This window comes from Phaenicophaeus curvirostris, chromosome 3 (genome assembly GCF_032191515.1).
Source record: "Phaenicophaeus curvirostris isolate KB17595 chromosome 3, BPBGC_Pcur_1.0, whole genome shotgun sequence".
Taxonomy (NCBI): Eukaryota; Metazoa; Chordata; class Aves; order Cuculiformes; family Cuculidae; genus Phaenicophaeus; species Phaenicophaeus curvirostris.
In genome coordinates this window covers 90,252,615-90,277,851 of record NC_091394.1, presented here as the reverse complement: position 1 = coordinate 90,277,851, position 25,237 = coordinate 90,252,615, and the positions used below count along the sequence as shown (strand labels likewise).

Below are 25,237 nucleotides of genomic sequence, written 5' to 3'. Positions count from 1 at the left end.
TTCTTCTCTTAGGCGCAGGCTTTAAGATCTTATCATTCACTGTTACAGTCACCAAGAGTTTTGCTAGTAACTTCTGTAAGTATAAGATCAAGCTCTTGCTTTCCTTTTCCCAAATGTTTGTTTCTAGGCTTCATTCCCCAAAGCACAGATGTTCTTTCTGTATCTCTTTTCTTCTTTAGGATAGAGGTGATGATCACAGAATCACAGAATCACACAGAATCACAGAATCACAGAATCACAGAATCACAGAATAACCAGGTTGGAAGAGACCCACCGGATCATCGAGTCCAACCATTCCCATCAAACACTAAAGCATATCCCTCAGCACCTCATCCACCCGTGCCTTAAACACCTCCAGGGAAGGTGAATCAACCACCTCCCTGGGCAGCCTGTTCCAGTGCCCAATGACCCTTTCTGTGAAAAACTTTTTCCTAATGTTGGCCAAGCTAGTTGATCAAGCTAGTTCGGATTTCCAACTCTCCTAGAAGCAGCAAACCAATGTTTCTAGGGTGCTTAGTGCCAGAAAATAAATTCAGTTATACCTGTACATGCTCACTCCTGTGTACAAGCTTGCTTATAAATAACTGGGTATCCACATTAAAAATAGTGAATTAATTTTTGGTTGCTCACATCTAAGCAAGTCAACAATTCATGCAGTTAAAACTGTAAAATTAAACTTTCTTGACTCCATAATGCTTGTATACCAAGCAGATGTATTCTGGATTACTACATGGTGGTATGCTGTCTGATGACTAGCTCATGTAAAGAGAGAAATACACTCATGTAACACTGTCTGTAAATATAGCAACCAACATACACTCTGGAAATGTTGTAAGCGCTCCAAAGTTAAGTTTACTTTCAGGTTTTGAGCTTAAATCAGAGCTAAAACCACTGTAAAAGATGTTATAATGATTGAATATGCTTTCTAGATTTAACATCTTCACAGCCCTCTTTAATTTCCTGTAATATTTTTAGATCACATAAAAAGATGTTCTCTGTATTCATCAAAAGATATTTTAATACTGACAGGGGGAAAATGAAGCTGCTGATGTCTGCTTTCTTTATTTAGTACTTTTCGTTTAACACCCTCTACTCTCACATCAGGATCTTATCACTGTTCTGGGAACCAGGAAGCAAAGCTGGGTCAGTGAAAGTGTAGGAAGCGTAGGATGGTGGAGTAAGGGAACAGATGTGCATCTTTCTAGGTTCATTTCAATGGCCTGACCGCTGCATATGCTGGAGTTACAACATCTCCTGCACCCCTGTGGCTTCAGTGGCATGCAGCCACAGAAGATCAGGTGTTTTCTTCAGGTGGTACCAGAGACTGTCTATTTATGCACTGCATTCACCAGAACAATGACAAAGTCACCTCTACAATGAGCTTGAAAAAAATGCCTATACTAAAGACCAAGTGTCTCAACTGTAATGTGCATGAAGAAAAGTGAGACTGTGCTAATTCCCTGCTACAGCAAAACAATTCTCAGATAAGTGTAAGAAATGGGCAACACCTTATTTTGGGGGAAAAAGAAAATATTTAAGTCTAAGCAAATTTTCAGTGCCAGAGTGATGTGAAGATTTATCCCTTCTTGATGCCAAATCCAGTGCTTAGTTTAACTCAGACTGTGGAAGTAAGGTACACAAAGTGTGTCATCCTGTGAATCAAAGACTCTGGATTTTATGACACAGCTGATCAAGCTGTCATTACTTTCCTTAAATGATGGCCTTTGTATATGTACTGCATTTAAGAAGCAATACAACTATGGGACAGGTTTCCATGGAGTGTAGAAGTACCTGAGCTGGCTTTATCCAGGGTACAATGATAATGGAAATAGGTTTACTGTGACAGCACAGACTTTGTACTGGGCGATTAATTCATTGCAGTAATTAATCAGTTGTCAACATGGAAAATTAACCATTTCTACTTCAGCTACATTTGCTTTAATACCCTAGCTACCTTGATTAATTCTAACATTTTGATACTAGAACATCTTACAGTTAAGTTAGAGGTACCAACAAGTAACTATAGTATGGCTTGCCATTTGATCTGATCTGGATCTCCAGTTCAGGTTAAGGTTGTAAAGCTGTGCATTCAGAAACTTGTTCACTGGGACCACAGATAATCTTTTTGTTAACCTGGACCAAAATCCTATTGCAGAGCAAAAAAAAAGCAAAAGCAATGATGTCAATAGAAATTTGTGGTGCTTAGTGGAGCCTAGGAAATGGATTCACATGACCTAAACTCCCCCTAAACCTATTATTTTCTACATAGGTGCCAAGATCCAGCCTATAGGGCTGAGGACAAGATGAAATGAAGGTAAGGGAAAAACTAGATAGGAGCCAGCAATGTGCACTAGTGTCTTGGGCTGCATCAAAAGAAGCATGTCCGAAAGGTCAAGGGAGGTGATTTTGCCCCTCTACTCTGCTCTGATGAAACACACACCCCTCCCCCCAGCATACTTCATCCAGCTCAGGAGCCCTTAGTACAAGAAAGACATGGACCTGTTGGAGCAGGTCTAAAAGAGGATCACAAAAATGATTAAAAGGGTGGAGCACCTCTACTGTGAAGACAGGCTGAGAAGAGAAGGCTCCAGGGAGACCTTATCATGGCCTTTCAGTATCTAAAGGGGACTTAATACAAAGACAAGGACAACATTTTAGTAAGGCCTATTGTGATAGGACAAGGGGTAATGTTTTTAAACTAAAAGAGGGTCAGTTTAGACTAGATATAAGGAAGAAATATTTCATGATGAGGTTGATGAAACACTTTAACAGGTTGCCCAGAGATCCAGTTTCATGGTCAGGTTGGATGGAGCTCTAAGCAATCTGATCTGGTTGAAGATGTCTCTGCTCACTGCAGGGTTGGACTAGTTTTCCTTTCCAACCCAAACAATTCTATGATTCTGTGAATCTGTCCAAGGTGTCGATGTTGATGCTTCAAATTTTCTCAGTTGCTATTGGACTCCCAAGGATTAGAAACTTCATTAACTGTTTTTCTCTAGTTAAAATATCCCCAAGAGTAGCAGTGCTTATGTGGAGCATCAGTAGACAAAATTAACCCAGGATAACTTTGTCTTACACTTCAATTTATGCTGGTTCTCCTGAGTGCTGGTAGCTGGAGTGCTACAAGCTGGAGTCTTGCCATCTCTTCTGATCACTGAGGTTTTATCTATCTTGTATTATGGAATCGTGATCAAGTGATCATTCAGCTTCCTCAGAAATTTCTGCATCAGCCTGTTAGTTTTATCCTCACTGAAGAGGCCATGAGGTACTAAAGTCCACAAATAGCACAGAGAGTTTGAGAGATTACCAGCTCTTCTTCCGTTTGGAGTTTACTCACAAGGTAAGCAAGCTGGTGCATGGCATGGAGGAGACTGCAGTCTTGTAGGTGGAGTGGACTAGTGGGCAGGTGTGGTGGGTTGGCCTTGGCTGATTGTCAGGTGTCCGCAAACCTGTTCTACTGCTCCTCCTTCTTCAGCAGACAAGGGAGAAAAATATAATGGAAGACTCATGTCAAGATAAGGACAGGAAATGACTGTCATGGGCACAATAGAGTGGACACGGGGATATTAATTTAATTTATTACCAATCAAATCAGAGCAAGATAATAAGAAAAAACCTAAATCTTAAAATGTCTTCCCTCGATCTGTCTCTTCTTCCTGGGCTCATCTTGACTTCCAACTTCTCTACCTCCTCATCCCAAGAAGCACAGTGGGATAGTAAATAGGGGTTGCAGGCAGTTTTTCACACATTGTCTCTGCCACTCCTAACTAGCTTGCTGTACTGTGAAAGCACATGAAGAGGAGCCAGTAACCCCTGGATTGTCTCCTTCTTGTTTCTTCTTTTATCATCTAGCTCATGAAGTTCAAGTCTGTGGGGCATCAACTGATTAATAGGGATTGCTGCTAAATCAGTCTATGAAGTCATTGCTGGATCTGATGTTTGCAGTATAAACCCTTCTTTTGATCTTTTAATGGAAAGTTTAATGCTATAATAAAGAATGTCTAGACAGACACGTGCAATTTACTTCCTACTCTGTAAACAAGGTAACTAATAAAAGTTTTTCAAGAAATAAATTTAAAAAAACCAAAAGCAACCAGCTCTCAGGAACTGAGAAAAAAAATGTATGTATGGCAGTATCCTGCAGCATGAAGGATTTCCACGTATTAAAAAATGACAGAAAAAATAATGCTGACATTGTGAGTTTAAGCACTAAAACAAGGCAGAAGGATGCAACTGAATGTATATAATGACCACTACATTATTAAATTATCTTCCAAAAGAAAAGCTGTTCCTACTTTTGTGCACAGTGTTGCATATCTTGTATAAGGAGAATGATTCAAAGTGTCTGGCAAAAAGTATTTACAGAACAGAATGATCCATGCTAGAGGAAGGAACAAAAGTTCCCTCAAGAGCCTAAAGCATGAAATACTTCTTAGTCTCTTCCATAACTCTAGTAGTGGTGGGTGCAGAACTGAATTATATGCTTTCTATTATGGGCATGTTGAATCATTTGTGTTAGATAAACAATATCCATTGCCACATTACAGATGATTGGCGTAAAATTACAGTGGGCACCTTGACGTACATCTGATAACCTTACAAGTAAAGCTGTGTGTAAACATGTGCTTATTTATAAAATCTCACAATGACTGAAATAGTGCTAATAATTTAATGTGAAGTATTCACCATGAAAACCTTTCAAGTTTTGTTCTTGTGAGTAATTAACTTTATCATCAGACTTACCACAGCACCCTCAGAATTAAAAAAACTGGAAAACTAATAGTTACCAGGTCTAACAGTTTTACTCGTTGTGGTAGAATTGCAATACTTGGTTTCTTCCACAGTTCTTTAACTGTAACAATACCTAGATAGGAGAAATTAAGCTTTTGTTCTTTAGAAACTATTACTTTAATAGTTATCTTGACCACAGAAAACCACTAGAATGCATGCACCCTCAAGGGATAAAGTGGTGATGGGAGGTATTTCTAAGAACTTCTCATTGTTAATTTTGGCTTCATCTCATGTTTTTTTCAATATTCAATATGGCAAATAGCTGAGTATCAAATTTGTTATGTGTGGTTACACTGGTAAGACAGAGTAAGAAAATGTAACACTTCTTTTTGCTGTTGTCAAAGGCTGTATTTAGATATTTGTGCCCTGGGGCTCAGTGGAAAACTTTTTTCCCTTTTAGTCTTTTTTTATCATCCCCAACATTGTGAGAGAATGTTAGGTTTGATTCATGGCTTGTTATTTGACATTGTGAGTGAGATTCATCTGACCTAGTCACCTGGGGCTCTTTTTACCACTTGGAGAAGTAGGCAGTTCTAATACATAGTTCCTCCTAAAGTAGATACCTAAAACAGAGCAGATGAATCATACTTTTAAGGTCCTCACTTTTCTGCACTGCTTTAAAACAAGCCAGGTACCCTGGGATGCAGACACTTGCACTGGCAGTGTTTGCAATTGGATGAGGTGAATCCCACCCAGCCTGTATTTCACATGTACCTGGCCTAATTCTTACTGAATCAAAACACAGGAAGAAATCTTAACTGGCAGAAAGGTAAGGCTGAGCTCCAGTGCTCATTGAAGCCAATGAAAATGTTCTCATTGATTTGAAGGCACTTTGAACTATATCCTATTAAAAAATTAAGAAAGGGATATTGAAAGAGAAATCTTGTCCTTCTTTTTAATCTCCTATTTAAAAAAAAAAAAGGACTACTTTGAATATAGACCAGGCTTCTGAGCCTTTATAGGACTACTGCTTCTGGTAAGCAATGGAAAAATCAATGTCAAATCAGTTGTGAGCATTTTGATCAAGACTACTCATAAGTCATTGTAATGTCATTGGAACAGTTAGAACCTGTAACCTAAATAACTAATCAGTTTGGAGAAAAACTTCAAGCCATGCTATACCAAATACAAATGTGCAGGCAGTGTTGTAGATAGCCAAGGCTAATATTCATATATAATGAGAGCGTTGAAATACTGGAGAGATACTTTGATTCTTATCTTTCACCCAGGAAAGAGTCGCTATCTAGTGCTCACTAATAATTTCTCTAATCACATGATGAGTGGGTCACCCCATCCCTGGAGATGTCCTGGTGGGATATGGAGGGAGGAAAATCTGACAATCCATGTATTTTAGATGTCTGTGTCCATCATCACAATTTTCTGGAAGGTCAATAAAAAAGCCCAGAGCTGATACTCAGACCTGTGCAGTACTCTTAATTTCACAGGAAAAGGGAAAAGCTCTGCCTGCCTGATGCAAAGCTTCCCCATCATCACAGTATTCATGACTGGCAGAGGCACTTCAAGCTGTGAGCATAGCATTAGTGTTGTTCTGCTCCAGGCTTTCTGCTTTTCTTCACCCACATTAGGTGAGATTCAACTCATGATTAAGAAATGCAATGCAAGCACATTTCTGCGTGTGTACATATGAGTTAAGTATCTATTATAATATTCCACTGATCTAGTTAGTACAGTCTGTGGAGCTGAGCGCAGTTCAGCTCATGAATGAGTTTTATTGGCTGACTGGGTGGTCAGTTCTGCCATGCTATACCTGAAAATGGACTTAATTCTCCACTCTTACATATTTATTATGACACTGAGATTCCAGCACACTCTCTGTTGATGCCACAACAGAAGAAGGTGGCAAAGCTTGAATTAGGAACAGGCATTCTTGTTCCCATGAATGTGAAATAAGAATAGTAGAGTTAAGTTGAGACTCTATCCCACGTTGCCCAATACTCCTTGTTGTAGAGGTCCTGTCTTCAGTAAAACCAACTACTCCATTTTAGAGAGAACCAAAGATTTAATTTTCTTTGAGGATATAAAAAATTAAGTCCCAACAGAGATTTAGCACAAACTTAACTGCTTTGCTACATTGTATTCTGCAAGCAGAACTTCTCATTACTACAAATTGGGTTTTATTTTTCTAAATGTACTTACGTATGTTGAATTCTGTGCTGTTTCAAATTACTTACTCAACTAAATAGAGCTCTTACTTCTAAGAAAACAAAAAAATATTCCCTTCCATATTGCTGTTTTTTCCTGAAGTTTTGCTTGGATTGTATTTGTTTGGGACTGTTAGGTTGAACAGTAATGTAGTCTGAGATATTAGTGAGTCAGTTGAGCAAAAGGGCCATCATACATTTTGTTGCGAAGCATTGTCTCAGATGCTGGCAAAACACTTCAGAAATAAAATTGGGCAGGTCTGGAAAAGGCTGATAACCTCCAAAGACTTCAGCTTCGGACTTCAAATGAAATATCACATGCTTGCAGATGATTGTTCTGAATTTTGAATGCTGATTAATTGCTTATGGTAATGCAAAGCAGCAGAAATACTTTAAAACGGCATCAAATGTACATAGGTACAAATGCCATGTGGTATTGTTATTGTTTAGTTGTGTAAATCAGAGTTCTGAGGATTGAATGACCTCTAAAGAGCTTATCCAATGTTCACCTTCAAAGAGGATGTGATTCATTTGCCATGCTAACACAACTCATAATTTACTAATGAATGTGAACTGGAGGTGAGAAAGGAAAACATAAAACTTATCAGTACTATATGCTTCAGCTGTTCCTGTGTTGGCCTTAGCAGCTGTGTTAGCACCTCGAGTCTGCAAACCACTGGGAGCTGTGGACCCTTCAACACTCTTTCTTGTGGAGGTGCCAATCCTGTAGAAATTCCATGACACATCTTCTGTAAGCACCTTCACTGAATCACTTTCAAGTTATTGACATACTTTCATTAGTTTGAAGATGTAGAATTGAAACAAAAAGCCTTTATAAAGGGATTTGCCTCTAAGCAACTGACTATCCACCTCACATTTCTATTCAGACCACATATCTTGTCACATGTTAAACCATCAAGGCAGCAGCTGACATTTTAGGGTTGAAATCCGGGTTCTGTTCCTCTTCTCTCTTCCAAATGAATTGTTAAAAAAATCATCTCATAGTTGATATAGAACTATGAGAGAGGAGAGGAGAGGAGAGGAGAGGAGAGGAGAGGAGAGGAGAGGAGAGGAGAGGAGAGGAGAGGAGAGGAGAGGAGAGGAGAGGAGAGGAGAGGAGAGGAGAGGAGAGGAGAGGAGAGGAGAGGAGAGGAGAGGAGAGGAGAGGAGAGGAGAGGAGAGGAGAGGAGAGGAGAGGAGAGGAGAGGAGAGGAGAGGAGAGGAGAGGAGAGGAGAGGAGAGGAGAGGAGAGGAGAGGAGAGGAGAGGAGAGGAGAGGAGAGGAGAGGAGAGGAGAGGAGAGGAGAGGAGAGGAGAGGAGAGGAGAGGAGAGGAGAGGAGAGGAGAGGAGAGGAGAGGAGAGGAGAGGAGAGGAGAGGAGAGGAGAGGAGAAGAAGAGGTCAGTTGCATGATCATCAGTGATAGGCTACAATTTGATTATCTTTGAAGCATGAAAGAAGAATTAAGTCTGGTGTAAGAAAAGGTTCATAGGACAGCATCAAATTAAACTGGTCTCAAAATCTGGTTTAATTTGTATGGAGATTTGATTTCTCTATTAACATAGTATTTTGTCTTTGTTAATTTGTGTATCCCAAGAAAAAGAGTTCCTCCACACTACAGCTGTTCATTTGATCCGCAGCTACTCTGATGCGAGTTTAGCCATTGCATCTTTTAGCATGGATCCTTCTACTCCTCTCCCTGTGAATAAAGTAAGAACAGTATTTCAGCACCACTGGATTTGTGAATGGGTCATAGGTATAACCACTTTGTTATGGAAAACTGATATGCAATGTTGTGACACAGAGTAAGATGCAGTGATGACTCTGAACTCTTCACTCATAAAAATTAGAAGTTGTTTAAAAAATCCTTCTGGACTTAAAAAAAAACAAACCAGCAGCTAGATGGTTCAAAGCAAAGATCTGAGACCTCTGATTCTTCCAGTGCAGGCAATGATTAAACACCATGTAGAAAAGATCTCTCTTCCATTCTAGCTGTAATACTTCATGCTTTTAGCTAGAAAAGTCCTGAGTCAACTGCCCTGTGTCACAGTCGAAACTGAACTCTCTGTGCAGTCAATGCCGGAAAATTCAGGAAGGGACTCAAAAAGCGATGATATCTATCTCCTGTAATCCAGAGATCTCACTCAATCTGAGAGAAGTGAGCCATATATCTGGCTCCACAGGAGGTACACTGCCAGGACATCCTTCTTTGCCCACTGAACTGCTCCTTGGGCCTAGAGTGTACTGACAGCGTTGTTGCAGGGTACAGGTCATGTGCAGCCATGCACCTTTTCCTTATACAGCTGAAAATCTGTGACCATGCAAAAAAAGTCCATTGGGAATGGCATGATGCAACTTTTATTCTGAATTTTCCACTCCCTGTGAAAATAGAAATCGTTGTATAAAATGCTCATTTTCACACGTAAAAGTGAGTGTATGATGGAGATAGAGATGGCACAGGAAAAGAAGTTACAGTCCAAATTGGAAACTGCTTTTTTTGCTTGGCAATTCCACCTGTCTGAAAGTGCTAGATAATGTTGGAAGTACTGGCATTGTTTAAAAAAGTATGTACTTTTGTAGTGTAAGATCAACAACATAAGACCCCAAAACTGCCAAAGCTCTGAAATGGATTGAAAGTCTTAGGTAAGGAGTAAAGAGTCTCTTTTCGGTTCACTGTAAGAACCTGGCTGGCAACCAAATAGATGTTATCACTTCCCTATCTAGAAATTCTATATTACAGACTACAGAGACTGTTTCCAGGCAGTGCTGGCTCCCTGATATTAGAAATTTAAAACAAATTAGAAATTTAAAACAAAGGCACAACACTGAGTTCAGAAGTTTCTCCCGGTTCATTATTTGGACCTCCCTAACACATTCCTCTCCTCCTTTCTAAAGAATTGGGAAGAGTTTGTGGGGAGATCAATGCATGTTTGTCTGAGAGAACCGAATTCTTGAGTAACCTTGAGATTTTTTCATGTTTGGAAATGAACTCCTTGATTATCCATCTCTCTGGATACAACAGTGTTGGTAATGCTTTCAAAGGTACCTTCCTGAAAATTCCTACTCAGGATGTTGACGTGGATGGTTACTGCTTTTACTTTAGGCTCTCTTTATACTCTAAATTCATTTTACTTCTTTGTGGGGTTTGCTGAAGGCTGGGCACTTGACTGCTGAATTTCAGGCTGACTTTCAAATGTCCTATACTTTTATTTCAGAAAATTTAGCAGAAAATAACGTATGAATCTTGACATTTACCTTCAAAAGGTGTCACACAGATTTGTTAATGTCCTTTGTAGAATGTCCTGTTTGAAGCATTTCTTAAACTCATTTAATTTGTGATTATTGCAGCTGGGGCTGCTGGGAAATGCAGTTTGGCTCTGTGTTGTTCTTGCTTTGCTGTGCTGCGTGGCCCACCGTGTTTCGTTGTCTATGAGTCTCAACTCAATTAGCTGCATGCTGCCAGCCAGAGATAAGCCCATAGACAGATACACTAGTCATGGCAGATAAAATAGTTCAGTCCAATGTCATTCACTTAATATAAAAATAGAATTTAAAGCCACTAACAGAGAAACTCAGAATATTTAGTTGTGACAGTCAGAGGTCTTTCCATCGTTATTCAAGCCATAGGAGGATAGGAGACATCGAACTCCTTGGTGGTTAATGCTTTCAGTGCCTCTCCTTCGCTTCTGCAATCTGTTCCCCAGTTGCCCAAGTGATAAGATGTCTAGGCCTCTTTTTGTGACCTACGTACGCTAGACCTCTCAGAGCATCTTTAAAGCTTGTCTCAGAGACAAGATGGAAATGGTATCTTAGTGGATGACTGTTGTCTTCCAGGATGAGAAAAATCAGACAGGGAAATGGAAGGCTCTATTTTGCACTCTGATGCCAGCAAACTTGGGAAAGGGGTCAGGTGATTCTTCCGAAATGTCCTCTAGAGCAGAAAATCGAGGATGATGGTGTTCATGCTGTGTGATGTTGCTGACCCAAACCATGTCAGACTCCCTAAGGAAGATGGCGATGGTGGTACATAGGGCAGTTTTTAGGAGTGGACCTGAAGAAAAAGCAGCAAGAGGGGGAGCCCTTAATCTTGGCTTGTACATGAATGACAGGAGAGAGGAATCATCTGATTTGATAGCTGTTCATTTGCACCTTAAATGCCCTGCTGTGAAGCACAGCTTTCCTCTCCCAGATCTTGCCTTTTAAAAGCTTTCCAAACTTCGGGAAACAACAGTGAAGCCCATTTGGAGGCACTCCTGCCAATGAGAAGCCAAGATCTGGCATAAGCAAGCATTTAGGCGTTTTTGGCTCAGCTCCCTGCTCTGAAGGAGACTGAGTGTCTCACTTCAGTAATAATTGGGCTAGTGTCTTTCTGGGCTAAAACTTCGTCACCTACCAGATCAGCAGGTATATCAGTGAAAGTAAGGGTCTTTTGGGGACCTTTACTTACTTCCTAGGATTTCCTACAGCATCTTGTGCAGCTCTTTGCTCTGCCTCTGCCATTGTAGCAGAGCAAGACTGCAACTCAGCTTGCTGAGAATGACATTCCTACTCTGTCCATGCTGTATGATGGCATGGGGCCTGTGTGTTCTCAGTGGAATCTGTGGTCATGGAGAAAGAGGAATCTTTGAAAATCCCTACCTGCAACACTTGCTGCTTTTTTCCTCCTCCTCCAGGATCTCCATTGAATTTCTCAATGCACTTCCCTATACCCCACTGTACAGTGCACATATGTAACCTCACAAAGGTTTCATATTTTCCTCACCATCTTTTTCTGAGTACTAATCTTTGTTAGGGTAAGTGGCCTATTGCTTGGAATAGCAGAGAAGTAAGACTCTAAATATTAAAAATTGAATATTCCGAAGTCTGTGTAGTGAGGCATGCATTCTTTTCTCTCTGAAGAGCTGTTCTCAAATATTTGTTACTGTCATTTTTTAGTGTTAAAATTTCTACTCAAACCTCTCATTAGCAACTATAAAATGATCAGTGCATGGTACTGCAGATGTTCTGTGAAAACTGAAGTTTGGATGCAGAAAAAAAGGTGGTGGGTAGGCATATAGAGCAGCTGAAAGAACTGTGAGAAAAAAATGCATTTTTAATCCTTCTGGGTAAAAGCCACTGGCTGAAGAAAAGAAAGCTGTTCCAATATGATATTGGGAAAGTGTGTGGGAACCGTGATTTTAGGACCATATTGCATCGGAAGCCATAAACAGAAAACTGAGCAAAACAGTGCCAGATTTTCCTAATATAATCTTAGAGAAATCCATTAGCATTTACCAGGTGGCAGAACATAACGAAACTAGAACACAAGTTTTAAGGGAAAATAGGAAAGCACCAACTGAAGCAAATTTCAGAGTTGTAAGAGCATTTAGAGATAGAGGAAATTCCAATGGCTTGCAAGAAATTACACTGAAAATGTGAGAGCAAACAGAGGTCCGTGCACTGTTGCAGCAGAAGGAATTTCTTACTAGTAACTGTTCAAGAGGCTTTCCTGCCCAGAGACCAGATTATTTTGTACGCAGGATCCTCAATCGCATGCATATGTGATACCTAAATTTACAGCAAGGGATTTCAGAGATACCTGGTCATGTCAGAAGTGGACTGATATGGCTGGTAGGCTAATTCTTTCAGTAATTAAAATATATAAACATAATTAAAAGTTGGTGTTTGTAATTATATCTGAAACAAGGCTGAACATAAGGGGTAGCATTCAGCTAATTCACAGAGTAAACCCTGCCCTAGCAGCTGTTCGTGAGAGTCTTTCCTTAGAGTTGTAGAGAAGAAATGGTCTCTGTAAGTGTTTCTGATGAGCTTGAGCCATCTACATTAAAACAGCATGAGTTGTACACTGGAAGCACACTTTCCTCTCTATTAACTGTAAGCCTAATTGAGACAACATTTTGTCACACAGCACAAAAATTTTACAAAATGATGCCAGATGCAAATATTGTTTGGCCTGTGGATGATGTATCTCCTTCTTGTGACAGCTTCAGAAGGACTGCTGTTTTGGAATAGATTACAGGCAAATTACTATGTGAACTGCTCCTAAAATTTTGAAGGAAGAGATGGTGAACAGGTTACATGATGAGCACCTGTATATGGAATAAATACAGAAGTCCTCAACTAGATCTGTATTATCTTGGCTTCAAATGAAAGCATATATATCAAACATAACAGTCTGTGACATTCATCCAAGAAGCATTAGATTCCTGGTCTAGCATAGTCCTTCTTTCCTGGAAAAAAATACGCATTGTTTTTGGAATACTGTCTCTAATATACCAAAATAATGTGATTAGAAAATATGAGTATTAAACATGTGATTTCCAATGACAAGAACATATATTTAGAAGAATAACACATTAGTTGTGACAGTGACAAAAGAGCACTGCAATTTGGTTGTCTGAAACAACAAACTAATCAGGATTTTAGGCATAGATCTGCAGATAGATACAATGTAATGGCCTGTGGAAAAGGACATAAAATGACAGCAAGAATGATTCTATAAACTGAAAAAAACAAATTCAGATCTTCATTTTGCAGATCTGATTTACAGTATTGGAATCTGGAGTGCCACCTGGTGACACACTGTTCAATAGGAAGCTTAGGCTTAACTGGACAAAGATCCCATCATCCAAGAGGAAATGGTTTGAGACCTGCTCAGCCAATTAGAGATTCACAAGTCTATGGGGCCAGATGGGATCTACCTGAGGGTATTAAGGGAGCTGGCTGAGGTTCTTTGCAAACCCTTTTCCATCATCTACCAGCAGTCCTGGCTGACAGGGGAAGTTCCACTGAACTGGAGGTTGGCAAACGTTAACACCTGTTTACAAGAAGGACTGAAGGGAGGATCCAGGGAACTGCAGGCCTATGAGTCTGACCTCGGTGCCAGGTGAGGTCAAGGAACAGGTCATCTTGAGTGCTTTCACACAGCACATGCAAGACAACCAGATGATCAGGCCCAGTCAGCATGAAAGGCAAGTCCTGCCAAACTAACCTGGTATTGTTCTATGACAAGATGACCCACTTAATGGATGAGGCAAAGGCTGTGGATGTACTGTCCTTGGACTTCAGTAAAGTCTTTGACACCATTTCTCACAGCATTTAGCTTGAGAAACAGGCTGCCTCTGGCCTGGACAGGCGCACACTCTCCTGGGTGGAAAACTGGCTGAATGGTGGGGCCCAAAGACTTATGGTAAATAGAGTTAAATCCAGTTGGAGTTCGTTAACAAGGGGTGTTCCCCAGGGCTCAGTGCTGGTACCAGTTCTGTTCAATACCTTTATCAGTGACTTGGATGAAGGGATTGAATATACCCCTAGTAAGTTCACAGATGACACTAAGGTGGGTGGAAGTGTTGACCTGCTTGAGGGTAGGGAGGCTCTACAGAGGGACCTGAACAGGCTGGACCAACGGGCTGAGACCAACAGTGTGAGGTTTAACGAGGCCAGCTGCAGTCCTGCACTTGTGACACAACAGCCCCATGCAGCACCACAGGCTTAGGGAAAAGTGGCTGAAAAGCTCCCAGGAAGAGAAGGATCTGTGGGTGTTGGTCAACAACCAGCTGAACATGAGCCAACAGTGTGCTCGGGTGGCCAAGAAGGCCAATAGCATCTTGGCTTGTATCAGAAACAGCGTGGCCAGCAGGACCAGTGATTCTGCCCCTGTACTCACCACTAGTGAGTCCATACCTCAAATACTGTGTTCAGTTTTGAGCCCCACTTTACAAGAATGATATTGAGGCCCTGGAGCATGTCCAGAGAAGAGTGACAAAGCTGATGAAGAGGTGGAAGAATAAGTCTTATGAGGAGCGGCTGAAGGAACTGGGGTTGTTTAGCCCAGAGATGAGAAGGCTGAGGGGAGGCATTTTCATTGTCTACTACTGTCTGGAAGGAGGTCATAGAGAGGTGGGTGTTGGTCTCTTCTCCCAAGCAATAGGTGATAGGACAAGAGGGAATGGCCTCAAGTTGTGCCAGGGGAGGTTCAGATTGGGTGGAAAAATTTCTTCATCAAAAGGGTAATAAAGCACTGGAACAGGCTGCTCAGGCAGGAGGTTGAGTCGCTATTCCTGGAGGTTTTTAAAAGATGGGTAGGCGAAGGGCTTAGGGATATGATTTAGTAGTGGACAGGTACAGTTGGGCTTGACGATCTCAAATGTCATTTCCAATCTAGTGACTCTTTGGTTCTATTATTCTATGATTTCTTCAGAGCAAAGGGGACTGATGAAAAGACACTGACACCTGTGTAGCATCTTCTGTAGAAAGAAGACTTCTAGGCTTCATAAATACCAGTATCCAAACCAGAAAAGGGTTCAGGGAAATTGGTGGGTCACACAGCATCAATGGAGATTAAAATTCATGAAGTGCTCTGAATGTGGTCGTCATTTCAGATGCTAGGAGAGGATTGCTGAGATGTGATTTGATTAACTTGCAGTGGGTGTTTGTTTATCCTGCGGAAAGAGTGCAGTAGGAGGATAGCTGTCCCTTCCAAGATGGATTACAATTGTGTCCCAACATAGGCTTTTCATCTCTATGCACCCTGGAGTTCTGCAGGAAGGAGCAGGATCCTGAGTCTATGGGCTGTGTGTTTTTTGGGACTGCAGTTCCTGCACAGCATTTGCACCTCTGAGACTCTTCTGGGCTACATTCATGTAGTTCAGACCACATCCCCTGCTGGGATTTAAGCTATTCATGGTGACTTCTGATCTGCAGTCTCACCCTCTGACCTTGGTTTTACTTTTTTTTCATCCTGCATAATCTGTTGTTTTCATGGGTGGGCTCTTATTTTGAGCAGTGGAGCGTGCAGCATGGGCTGTGGCACACAGAGCAATTGGGCTAGCAGCATCCTTTGTCTGTTAGTACCAACATCTTGTTTATTTTAGTGACCAAAGAAATTGCTTTTCTTGCATATCAAATACATGGGTGTGATTACCTGAACATCGCCTGCACTGAGTTTGTTTCACGGGGAAGGAAAACTGGAGAGTGCCCAATCCCCTTGCTCTATGGAGCACCGGTACCCTCTAGTGGTAAAACCGTGGGCATTTTTAAGCAAAAGATTACGATTTCACTGCTGACTTAGCTTCTGTCTTCCTCTTGGAGAAAAATCTGCGCATCTTCTTTAATTGACAGTGCTGTTCTGTTAAATGGTGTTGTAAATTCACAAATTTAGTTTAAGTAGATGATGATGTAATTTCCTGGGACTGTTTTCAGTGTGTTTCACCTTTTATTAAATCATTTAAAAGATACTTGTGAGCTGATGGGTGAAGAAATGTCTCTAATGGAAAGCATCAAGTAGCAGTAGCTCAAGGCTATTCAGAATGGAGAATTAGTGATGGTATCACTGTAATGACTGTAACATTGTAGATCTTAGGTGGTTTATAGCTAATCATAGGACTTACATTGTCTTGGCTCTCACCAGTTTGGTCATAGACTTGCAGGGCAGCTGGATCGTAGGTCTTGGGAAGCCAGTGAGCTTTGCAGTTGCAAGGTGAGGACAGCAAGGTATGGTGTGACAAAACAAGCTCAAGAGCATTGCAGGAGTATTGCAGAATTGCCAACTACTGAATGCCTTGAGCAGCAAGAATGTGGTAGTAGGTGGAAGGTACAAGACACATTCTGGACCCAAAGGCTGTTTCCTACGAACTACATAAACCTTACTCTAGAGCATGGCTGGTAAGTGGGAGAAGGTGAAACTTATCAAAGAGATTCAGAATTATTTAGCATGATCAAACGCGTTTATTTCTGTTCTGATCTTGCTCAAAATGGCTGATCTGAAATTTTCCTGACATAGGAAACTTCAATCTGAATAGTTAATGTTAGGAAAGCCACAGAAAAGTAATCCTTCAGGGTTTTCTCTGAAGTGTTTCACTATTGCCTGTTCCTCGCATGGAAGGCACTATGATGCTGTTTGAAGGAAATCCCTTCCCCAAAGGCAGTAGGAACTGTTTGAAGCTCACCTCTAGCTACTCTAGCTAGTTACTCTAGCTCCAAAAACGATGCTGTGGACTCTGCTCATTTCACCCAGTGAAGCAAAGTGGAGTTTTGTACAGCAAGAAATGAAATCACACTTTAGGTATCAAATTGAAATTCATAACAGGTAATACGCACTAAACATGGTTTGAGTCTTAACAAGCTTTTTCCCCTGGATGATTTCAGTACCTAATACCTGTCATTTCTTTGATGTGCACTAGTTATGAAAGTAAGAGACCCAGAGCTTTTACAGGGATGTCCTTCCAATTTATTCACTAAGCTCTGAAATATTTCCATGACCGCCTGCCCCTCTGTTCCTGTGGCTCAGGTTTTGGGAGCACATTAAAATGCCCATGATCTGGGTACATGAAGTACACTAGAACATGAGCTTCTCTCACTCTGCTTCACAGTAATCACAAGACACCCTTGATATTTCTTACCTCTTTAGGTATAAATGATTTTGAAAGGCTTGAACCTGGGAATAGTTTTACAAAGCAGATCAACGTGACTTTAGGTTGGACTGAATTGGATTTACCAGCAGTGAGAGTTAAATTTTCTATCAAATCTCTGTGTTCTGGACCCTCACAGACAGATAATAGCACAAGAACAGTGATTTATAGCACAATACATTTATTGGGGAGGAGAACCTCACCCTTTCTATTGTTTATCTTTCAAACCTTTATTTTTTCTTTTTTTTTTCATCTGCATAGAAACGAGTGCAAAAAGGGAAAGAAAAGGGGGAATTCAGTGGAGTTTTCAAGGGAAGATTTGTCGTGGTGCTGCATTGTATTGGAGCATTTACTGTTTCTTGGGCCTCAGGATGTGCCAAGTAGGTTTATTCCACTAAAACTGCAGTGCCACTCTGTGAAGCACACAGCGTGTCAGCTTGGAATAGACCTCCTGAGCATTGCAGTTGTCTGTCATACTATGCAATCCTTTCCCCAAATAAAGTATAATCAGTTTCCTTCCTGAAGAATGCAGTCAAGTTAGTTAATGTATGTCTGTCCCAGAACTGATTTAGGATCTTAACATGATTTCTTAACTGCCAGGCTCCCCTTGTCCAGGCTGAGAAGTCTTGATCTTCATGACAGCCCATCTCACTGCTCAGCGAGGGGAAGTGACCACCCCTTGAAAGTCTCCACTCAAATTTTTATAGGCAATATCTCCAATGCAAATACAGAGAGGGGCAATCATGCTGTGTTTTTTCATTTTATTTCTTTCCAGATTTCTGATTGTCTTGGGGTGTTTGATCTTAGCTGTCCTGACTACTTTCAAGGAGTATGAAACTGTTTCTGGAGACTGGCTTCTCTTGCTGGTAAGTAGACTGGCTGCTACATCACTCCAGTAACGTCTTTGAACTGAAATCGGCCCCTTCAGAAGCGATGGAAACTTACTGCCAGCTCTGCATGTAATAAAATTTCTTCTGTTGGTCTTGGAGCAGAGACCATACACTTACATACTGGAGAGTTCCTGGTTCATTGCCAAAACTGACTGAGTTAAAGGGAAGTAAGGAGAGAGAAAAAATACTAGCCTGAGGCTTTTAAATAATGTATTTTCAACAATTGCTTAATAGTTCTCCCGTTGAAGCATCAATAAATTTCCACATCAGACCTGAGCACATCTGAAAATTCACTTCTGGGGGATTCTGCCAATCCCAGGATTTGTTTCAAGGGGGTTCATCAGAACTGGATTCATGCTTCCTCCCAATTGCAGCGTAACTGAAATTGTTGCAAGCAGTTCCACCAATGACTGTACACGACAGAAAGTATATTTGTCACAGATAGATTCCTTTCTCTCTGTTTCCAGCATGCTAGTATTATAAATGCTGGAGTTCATGCTCAAGACAGTATTTCTATATGCCTCACATTTGGCAGAAGGAGAAAAAAATAGGAAAACCTCCTTCACTAAGTATAAATATCCATCATTCTATGAAAGTGACCCTAACAAAGAACTTCCTCTGTTCCCTTAGCTGTCATGAAATAGAGAACTCAAGCTATCCCTTAACTTGGCCTTGTAGAAAGTCATCCTTAGGGAAACTGTACAGCAAAGGTAGTTCTGGGATCTCAATTTCCATTTCCCCTTATACCCCCAGAGACATGTAGATCCGAGCAAGAGCTAAATGCCGAAAGGAATGAAAGGTGAATTTCCCTTGCATGTTCCCTCTTAAAAAATGCCTGTATAAAAACACTCTCATCCCCTAGAAAATGTGGAAACTCGCTTTTGTTTCCTGTTACCCTGCTAAGACCCACCTTCTCACATTTGAAAGAGCCTGAGTTTATTTTTCCTTCTCCTGTGCTTGTTTTTATGTGGCTCTCAGCAGTTTCCAGAAGTGCCTAGCAGCTGTGTTTGTGAACATAAGGAAAAATGCCCCTGTTCTTCATTGTTATCTATTCACAGAGAGGAAAAGTAACTATGTTCCCCATGCTGCCCTTGGTCTGTCTCCATTGAGCACCTTGGAAAATCTCTCTCCTCCCCATTTCCTCCTCATGCTTAGAAGAGCTCTTAAGTACAGTAGAAAATACCATTCTTCTGTTCATTAGAAATTTAAGGGGATAATATGTGCCTTAAATTTATCTTGTATATGCCTTTATCATTGTCTTAAATATGACCATATAAACATATTATATCCTATCCCTATTTTTCCTGATATGGCTGCATGAACAATCTGCTGATGGGTAAACCTGGGCGTGGGTATAGAGTCCACTGGGGACTTTGCAGTTGTTATCCAAATATGCCTCTTCATTTACTGTGAAACAAGAGGTCTTTTTGTGCATTAATTTGCCTTCCTTCAAGGCAGGGTAAGCACTTCACATTTACACAAAAACAGGGGCACATGCTTGCCTCAGAGCAGGTTGTAGAGTTATGTCCCACTTTTCCTTGCCTCTTTCATCAACCTGTATTCTCCTTCCTACCTTTTTTCCTGTCTCTCTCACATGCATACTCCAACACTTGCACCTCATGTGTTTCCTTCAGCTATATGCTTGTGTCCAGAATTACTGCAAAACTTGTTATGAGTCTAACAATGTAGTTTATGTCTTTGATGCAGGAAACATTTGCGATTTTCATCTTTGGAGCAGAGTTTGCCTTAAGAATCTGGGCTGCTGGGTGTTGCTGTCGCTACAAAGGATGGAGGGGGAGACTCAAATTTGCCAGGAAGCCTTTGTGCATGCTGGGTAGGCACTTGCTCTCTACTTACCTGCTACTGTTTACCTCATTATAACTTTTTCCTTCTGAGCCACTTTGGGGAAATGTCCAAGAACAGTGAACGGTAGTGCAAAGAACATTGAAATGAGATCTGCACTTTGTGCTAGGGGCTGTGTCCTGCTTGAAGTAGTTATTTGAAGTACTTGGCAATAATGACTCATCCAAGAGACACCTGGGTTGCTGGTCAGTGAGACAAAAAAGGATCCTTCAAACATGTTTTCCCTGAGTCTCATGCATTTTTCATAAGCTCATCCCCAAGTATATCACCACCTTCAGTTTCAAACCACTTCAGATCCCAACCCTATACCACCTTTGCCATCCCTCTTGCAAATCCAAATATTGTGTTTTACCTTCATAGTGTTGATCTGCATTTCCAAGCAAATATCTTTGTGTTTTCACCCATATTATTTTTCAGACTTGGGAGGCACTGCCTGTAACTATCCATAAAACTACTCATTATTCATGTTTGAATCCTCTCCTAAAACTGTCCACTGTGTCCACAAACCAACCTGCCAAGATTTAGGAGCTCACCCTGCCCTGAGTACATGTCATGCACATCCACATTTGTTCACTATTTTCAGTACTCCCTCATTTATTTTGATGCTCTTCAGGCCAAGCTCTAGGCTTCTTTTCTTTATTTGTACAGCACATAGCACTCTGGGGAGATGTGGTGCTGCAGGTATATGAATGCATGTCATCTTGTTCCCTCTCTGTCCTTTTGTTCATCTTGTAGGTCTAAATGTTAGACAAATTTGTAACAAATTTTCTTAGCACATCTGTGCTATCTTCAATTTGTTAATGCTCCTTTGGGTGCTACTCTTGCATAAATACTTCTTATACTGCTAATAGAATTGTGAAGGTAGTGGAGCCCAATCGGGGCAAGTGGGATTGATATTATCTCATGTCTTCTCAGTCATCTAACTTCTGAGAATGAATCTTCATTGATATCTGGGTAAAGAACAGAAAAGATCCCACGTGATTTATTTATATCATCTCTTGATTGTCAGTGGCACAAGTTTGTTTGGAGAATGATAGAAAGAGAATAATTCTGAAATCCATCCAGTGTCATCTTTTTGGCTGGAAGTACAATATGAAGATAATTAAAAGACTGAGTGCCTGGACGTGTTTGAAGCCCTTTGATATCACTTTTTTTTTGGTATATATATAGGAGCAAAAAAACTGGGGGAAACAAGGATGACAAAGAAAAACGAATAAACCAAGAAGCAGTAATGTTATTTGCATCTCAAACCTCTTCAGTTGATCAGGAAATTGGCCCTGTGAGCCTTTACAAAAAATAAAGGCTTTGAGATTTTAGGGAGAAAGCTTAGCCAAAAGAACAAAATACGAGATGCACCATCAACAACTTCCTATCTGCTGACCTGTTCACCGTGGTGTTCCTGAGGGACAGATGAATTTAAGGCTGGTGTTATGTCAGCATTAGGACACTGTTTCTGTGTGTCCTTAAACTAGACAGTGTCTCAAGTCCAGCATGTCAATCTGTAAACAGATTACGAGGCTTTCTGGTGGGTTCTGTGCATGAAGCCAACTGTCTGGCAGGTGCAGATATCTGTTTAATTGGCAAGAGAAAGCATTTTCAGGCAGCATTAAAATTTGCCTAGGGAAATTTGCAGCACAACCAGATGGGATTAAGAAACAGGTGATGGGGCCACTTTTGTTGGCAGGCTTTGTTCTTTTTGCCTTGCAGATATCTTTGTGCTGATTGCTTCAGTGCCAGTGGTTGCTGTTGGGAACCAGGGCAATGTTCTGGCCACGTCTCTCAGAAGCCTGCGCTTCCTTCAGATCCTACGGATGCTCCGAATGGACAGGCGGGGGGGCACATGGAAACTTTTGGGATCGGCCATTTGTGCACATAGCAAAGTAAGTGAGGAGCCTTTACACTGAATGAGAGCAGGGATATCCCTTTAACAGCGGAGTATTTTGAAATCTTTGACAGAAATGTCTCTGTAATTGCAACACGTTTGTAGTGGATTCTCAAACTTGTCTGATCAACAGATGGAGCAGGACTTCGGGGGTGGGGGGTGGAAAGAGGCTTGTTAGCAGAAATAGGGTTTCAGAGGGAGCTACTGGTATTATTATATCTCTTTGGAAGCTTGGGTCAGACAATACAAAGATGCACAGAGTGTGAACCCAGGCAGACAAAATTTCTAAAATCATCTTTACTCAGTCTGACTTGATGCTATAGTCAGACAGACCCTGTCTCACACCAGACATTTACATTGTGTTCTTGCATTTTCACCAAACATTATTACAAGTTAAAAACTATGTGCTTAAAAATCCTCTAGATGAGATTTCTTATCTGCACAGGGTGTAGAAAAATTGTGTATACTCTGTGCATTCCCTATACTACATACTGCTTTTTCTTATCCATGAATGACATTCCTGACATTTTAGGGGGGGTTGAAATTTAAAATGCCAGCTGGCACAGCATAATTAGGCTTTGATTCTTTGTAGTGGTTGATAGGGATATCCACCCTGCTTCATTTCATACCATCTTCTTCCCCATATAAACTTGCCACAAGGCAGGTGGCACATAAACACTTATGTCAAAAATGTTTCTCAGAAAACTGAGATCGCTAAAGAAGTCTATTTGCTAAATATATTGTTCAGAAATCTTTTAAGGTTTCATTGTGTGGATTTTCATGCAAATGTTCCTTGTTTGATTCCCAACCACCCTCCTTTGGACCTTAGCTGGCTGTGGGAAATAAGAAGGGGTTGCAAGAAATTCACTGGAGACATTAAGGCTAAAATCTGCAGTTCTCAGAAAACAAAAGGAATATTGGGGTTTTTTACCCACTTGTGAAGACCTTTACCAAAATGTTTCTGATTTGTTTCAGACATTGCAGGGATTTGAACTTGGGTTGCTGCATCTCCCACCTCAGTGGGATTAGCCACACAATCCATTGTAGTCATTCCCTCTAAAATAAGGAAGCTCAGGTTTGTTTTCACACAGACAATTCTCAAGGTCTGTTCTTATTGCATCAATTCATGGTGAAATCATACCTCAAAACCTGCTTTGGCATGCCTAAAGAGAAGAAAATGTATCCTACAGCATTGTCTCTCTGGAGGAGGGAGAAGGCAGAGCTGTTGATTTGCCTGCCAAGACTGACCATGCCTAGGGAAGCAGGAATGGGAAGAGTTGAGGGCAGGGACATGCCCTGCGGCACCCTGTGTCATGTGTGCAGCTATGTCCTTGACCCAGCTTTATGCAGCACTACAGCTCCAGATCGCTCCAAGCTGTTCCCAAGGAAGGTGCCATGTAAGGGCTAATTCTTGTAAATCTCTGCATTATTTCCCACTAAGTGCTGATGTGGGCTGGTCATGGACTGTGACTAAGCCAGCAGTGACAGCTCTGCTATTGCCTTCAGTGCTTCCCTCTTCTCTTAATGTTTACCCTTCTACTGTAGATAGAGACTGTTTTTAGTCCCTCTATTGTTCATCTGCTTCTTTTGCAGGAACTCATCACTGCTTGGTACATTGGGTTCTTGACACTCATCCTATCCTCATTTCTTGTTTATCTGGTTGAAAAAGATGTTCCTGAAAAGGATGCTAATGGAGTGGAGATGAAGGAAGAGTTTGAAACATATGCAGATGCACTATGGTGGGGGCTGGTAAGTGACTCCAAAAATACCTCATCCTGTTCTTAAAAACTTTATATCCAAGAAGAGATAAAGTGTTAATACTAGGGATTATAGTGTAAGTACTGCTAAATTTGGGTGAGGGGCATGTTACTGGTATAACATTACTAAATTACGGGTGTCCCTACAACCAATTAATAGAACATACATCCCTATTTCCAACCTCAATGATTCTGTGATGCTATAATTCTATGATTCTATGATTCTGTGATCCTAGAGAGGCAGCTGCTTTAAGACTAAGCCTATTCTCCCTAGTGCAATGCCTCTGGACTATGATACCATTAAAAAAAATGGTTGGCCTATCACCAGGATCCTGTTTTAAAAAGCTGTACATAAGAGCCCATAGAGCTAAGACTGTTATGCAGGTTTCATAGTGACATTTAAAGTAGATCTGTTGGATTTGTTTTTCTTAAGGAAAGTCCTGTTTTTTTCTGCCCACAGATCACCCTTGCTACAATTGGGTATGGTGACAAGACCCCCAAAACATGGGAGGGACGTCTGATTGCAGCTACATTCTCTCTCATTGGAGTGTCTTTCTTCGCTCTTCCTGCAGTGAGTACCTTTCCCCTCCTCTGTTAGGCACAGCCCAGCCCTATGGGCTTGCAAAAGAGAGAGTAAAGTGATCAAAACTACCAGTGAAATCAAAATCCCTTTTTAAGGAATTATTCAGACACTTGAGCTGGTCTATAGCCACAAATCAAACTCCTTTCTTCCCAACTTTGCATAGAGCGTATTGGGAATATGTCACCCTGATACTCCTCAAACCATGTGTGGGCATTTTCTGAGACAGTGCTAGTTGACATGGAACAAAATTAATCTGGCAGGTGAGCAGTCTGGGAAGTCACAGGGCAGTTCATAAGCCTGTACCCAGGCCCCGGTTAGTTTACTGGCATTGACATAGCCATACAATATGTATTTTTAAAGGATTTGTGGGGCCTTGTTTTAATAATTAGGATTGGTCTCATCTTACCTAGCTCTAAACATGTGCAAGCTAGAGATCTGTCTCAGCAATCATCACAGACCAGTGGATCATCCTTTATAAGCTGTGCAAGTATGCAGAGCATTTTATCTCTATTTCCCTTCCTTACTAAAGGAGATCTCTGACACCACCGAAGGGCTGTTTCTACCCACTAAAATTAAAGGGAATTTAGATATCAGGTGACAGTACAGATATTTTTGATCTAGCCAGGTGAATCCTACTCTGGCTGCCTAAGAAGTTATCTCTAATTTGCTTTAGAATGTATACTTCTTCCCTTGTGTTCCATGGGCCAAATATTTGTCTTGTCTGAAAAGTCTTCAGATAAGAATAAGAAAAGATCTGTGTGACATGGGCCAATGAGCAACACAAGCCATCCAAGTTCCACCTTTTAGGATATTTTTTTCCTTTCAATCAAGACTTGGAAAGAATTTCACAGAGGATGGGAGGTCCCACACCCCCAAATCCAGAGTATGGTTAACGTAGCTCT

At 41.0% G+C, this 25,237-nt stretch overlaps 1 protein-coding gene across 4 annotated transcripts in view; it reads left to right on the top strand.

Moving 5' to 3' along the window:
* The window catches only part of KCNQ3 (potassium voltage-gated channel subfamily Q member 3), a 207,500-nt gene that overhangs the window by 151,487 nt on the left and 30,776 nt on the right, over window positions 1-25,237 (top strand). For 3 of the 4 annotated variants that reach the window (XM_069854678.1, XM_069854676.1, XM_069854675.1), the window contains exons 2-6: window positions 18,136-18,226; window positions 19,958-20,084; window positions 21,821-21,993; window positions 23,589-23,744; window positions 24,213-24,323. In XM_069854678.1, coding sequence (XP_069710779.1) covers window positions 18,136-18,226; window positions 19,958-20,084; window positions 21,821-21,993; window positions 23,589-23,744; window positions 24,213-24,323 — 658 coding nt within the window. Of the gene's footprint in view, window positions 1-18,135; window positions 18,227-18,969; window positions 19,050-19,957; window positions 20,085-21,820; window positions 21,994-23,588; window positions 23,745-24,212; window positions 24,324-25,237 lie in introns of those variants that run through there. The other variant, XM_069854679.1, reaches the window with a different exon arrangement.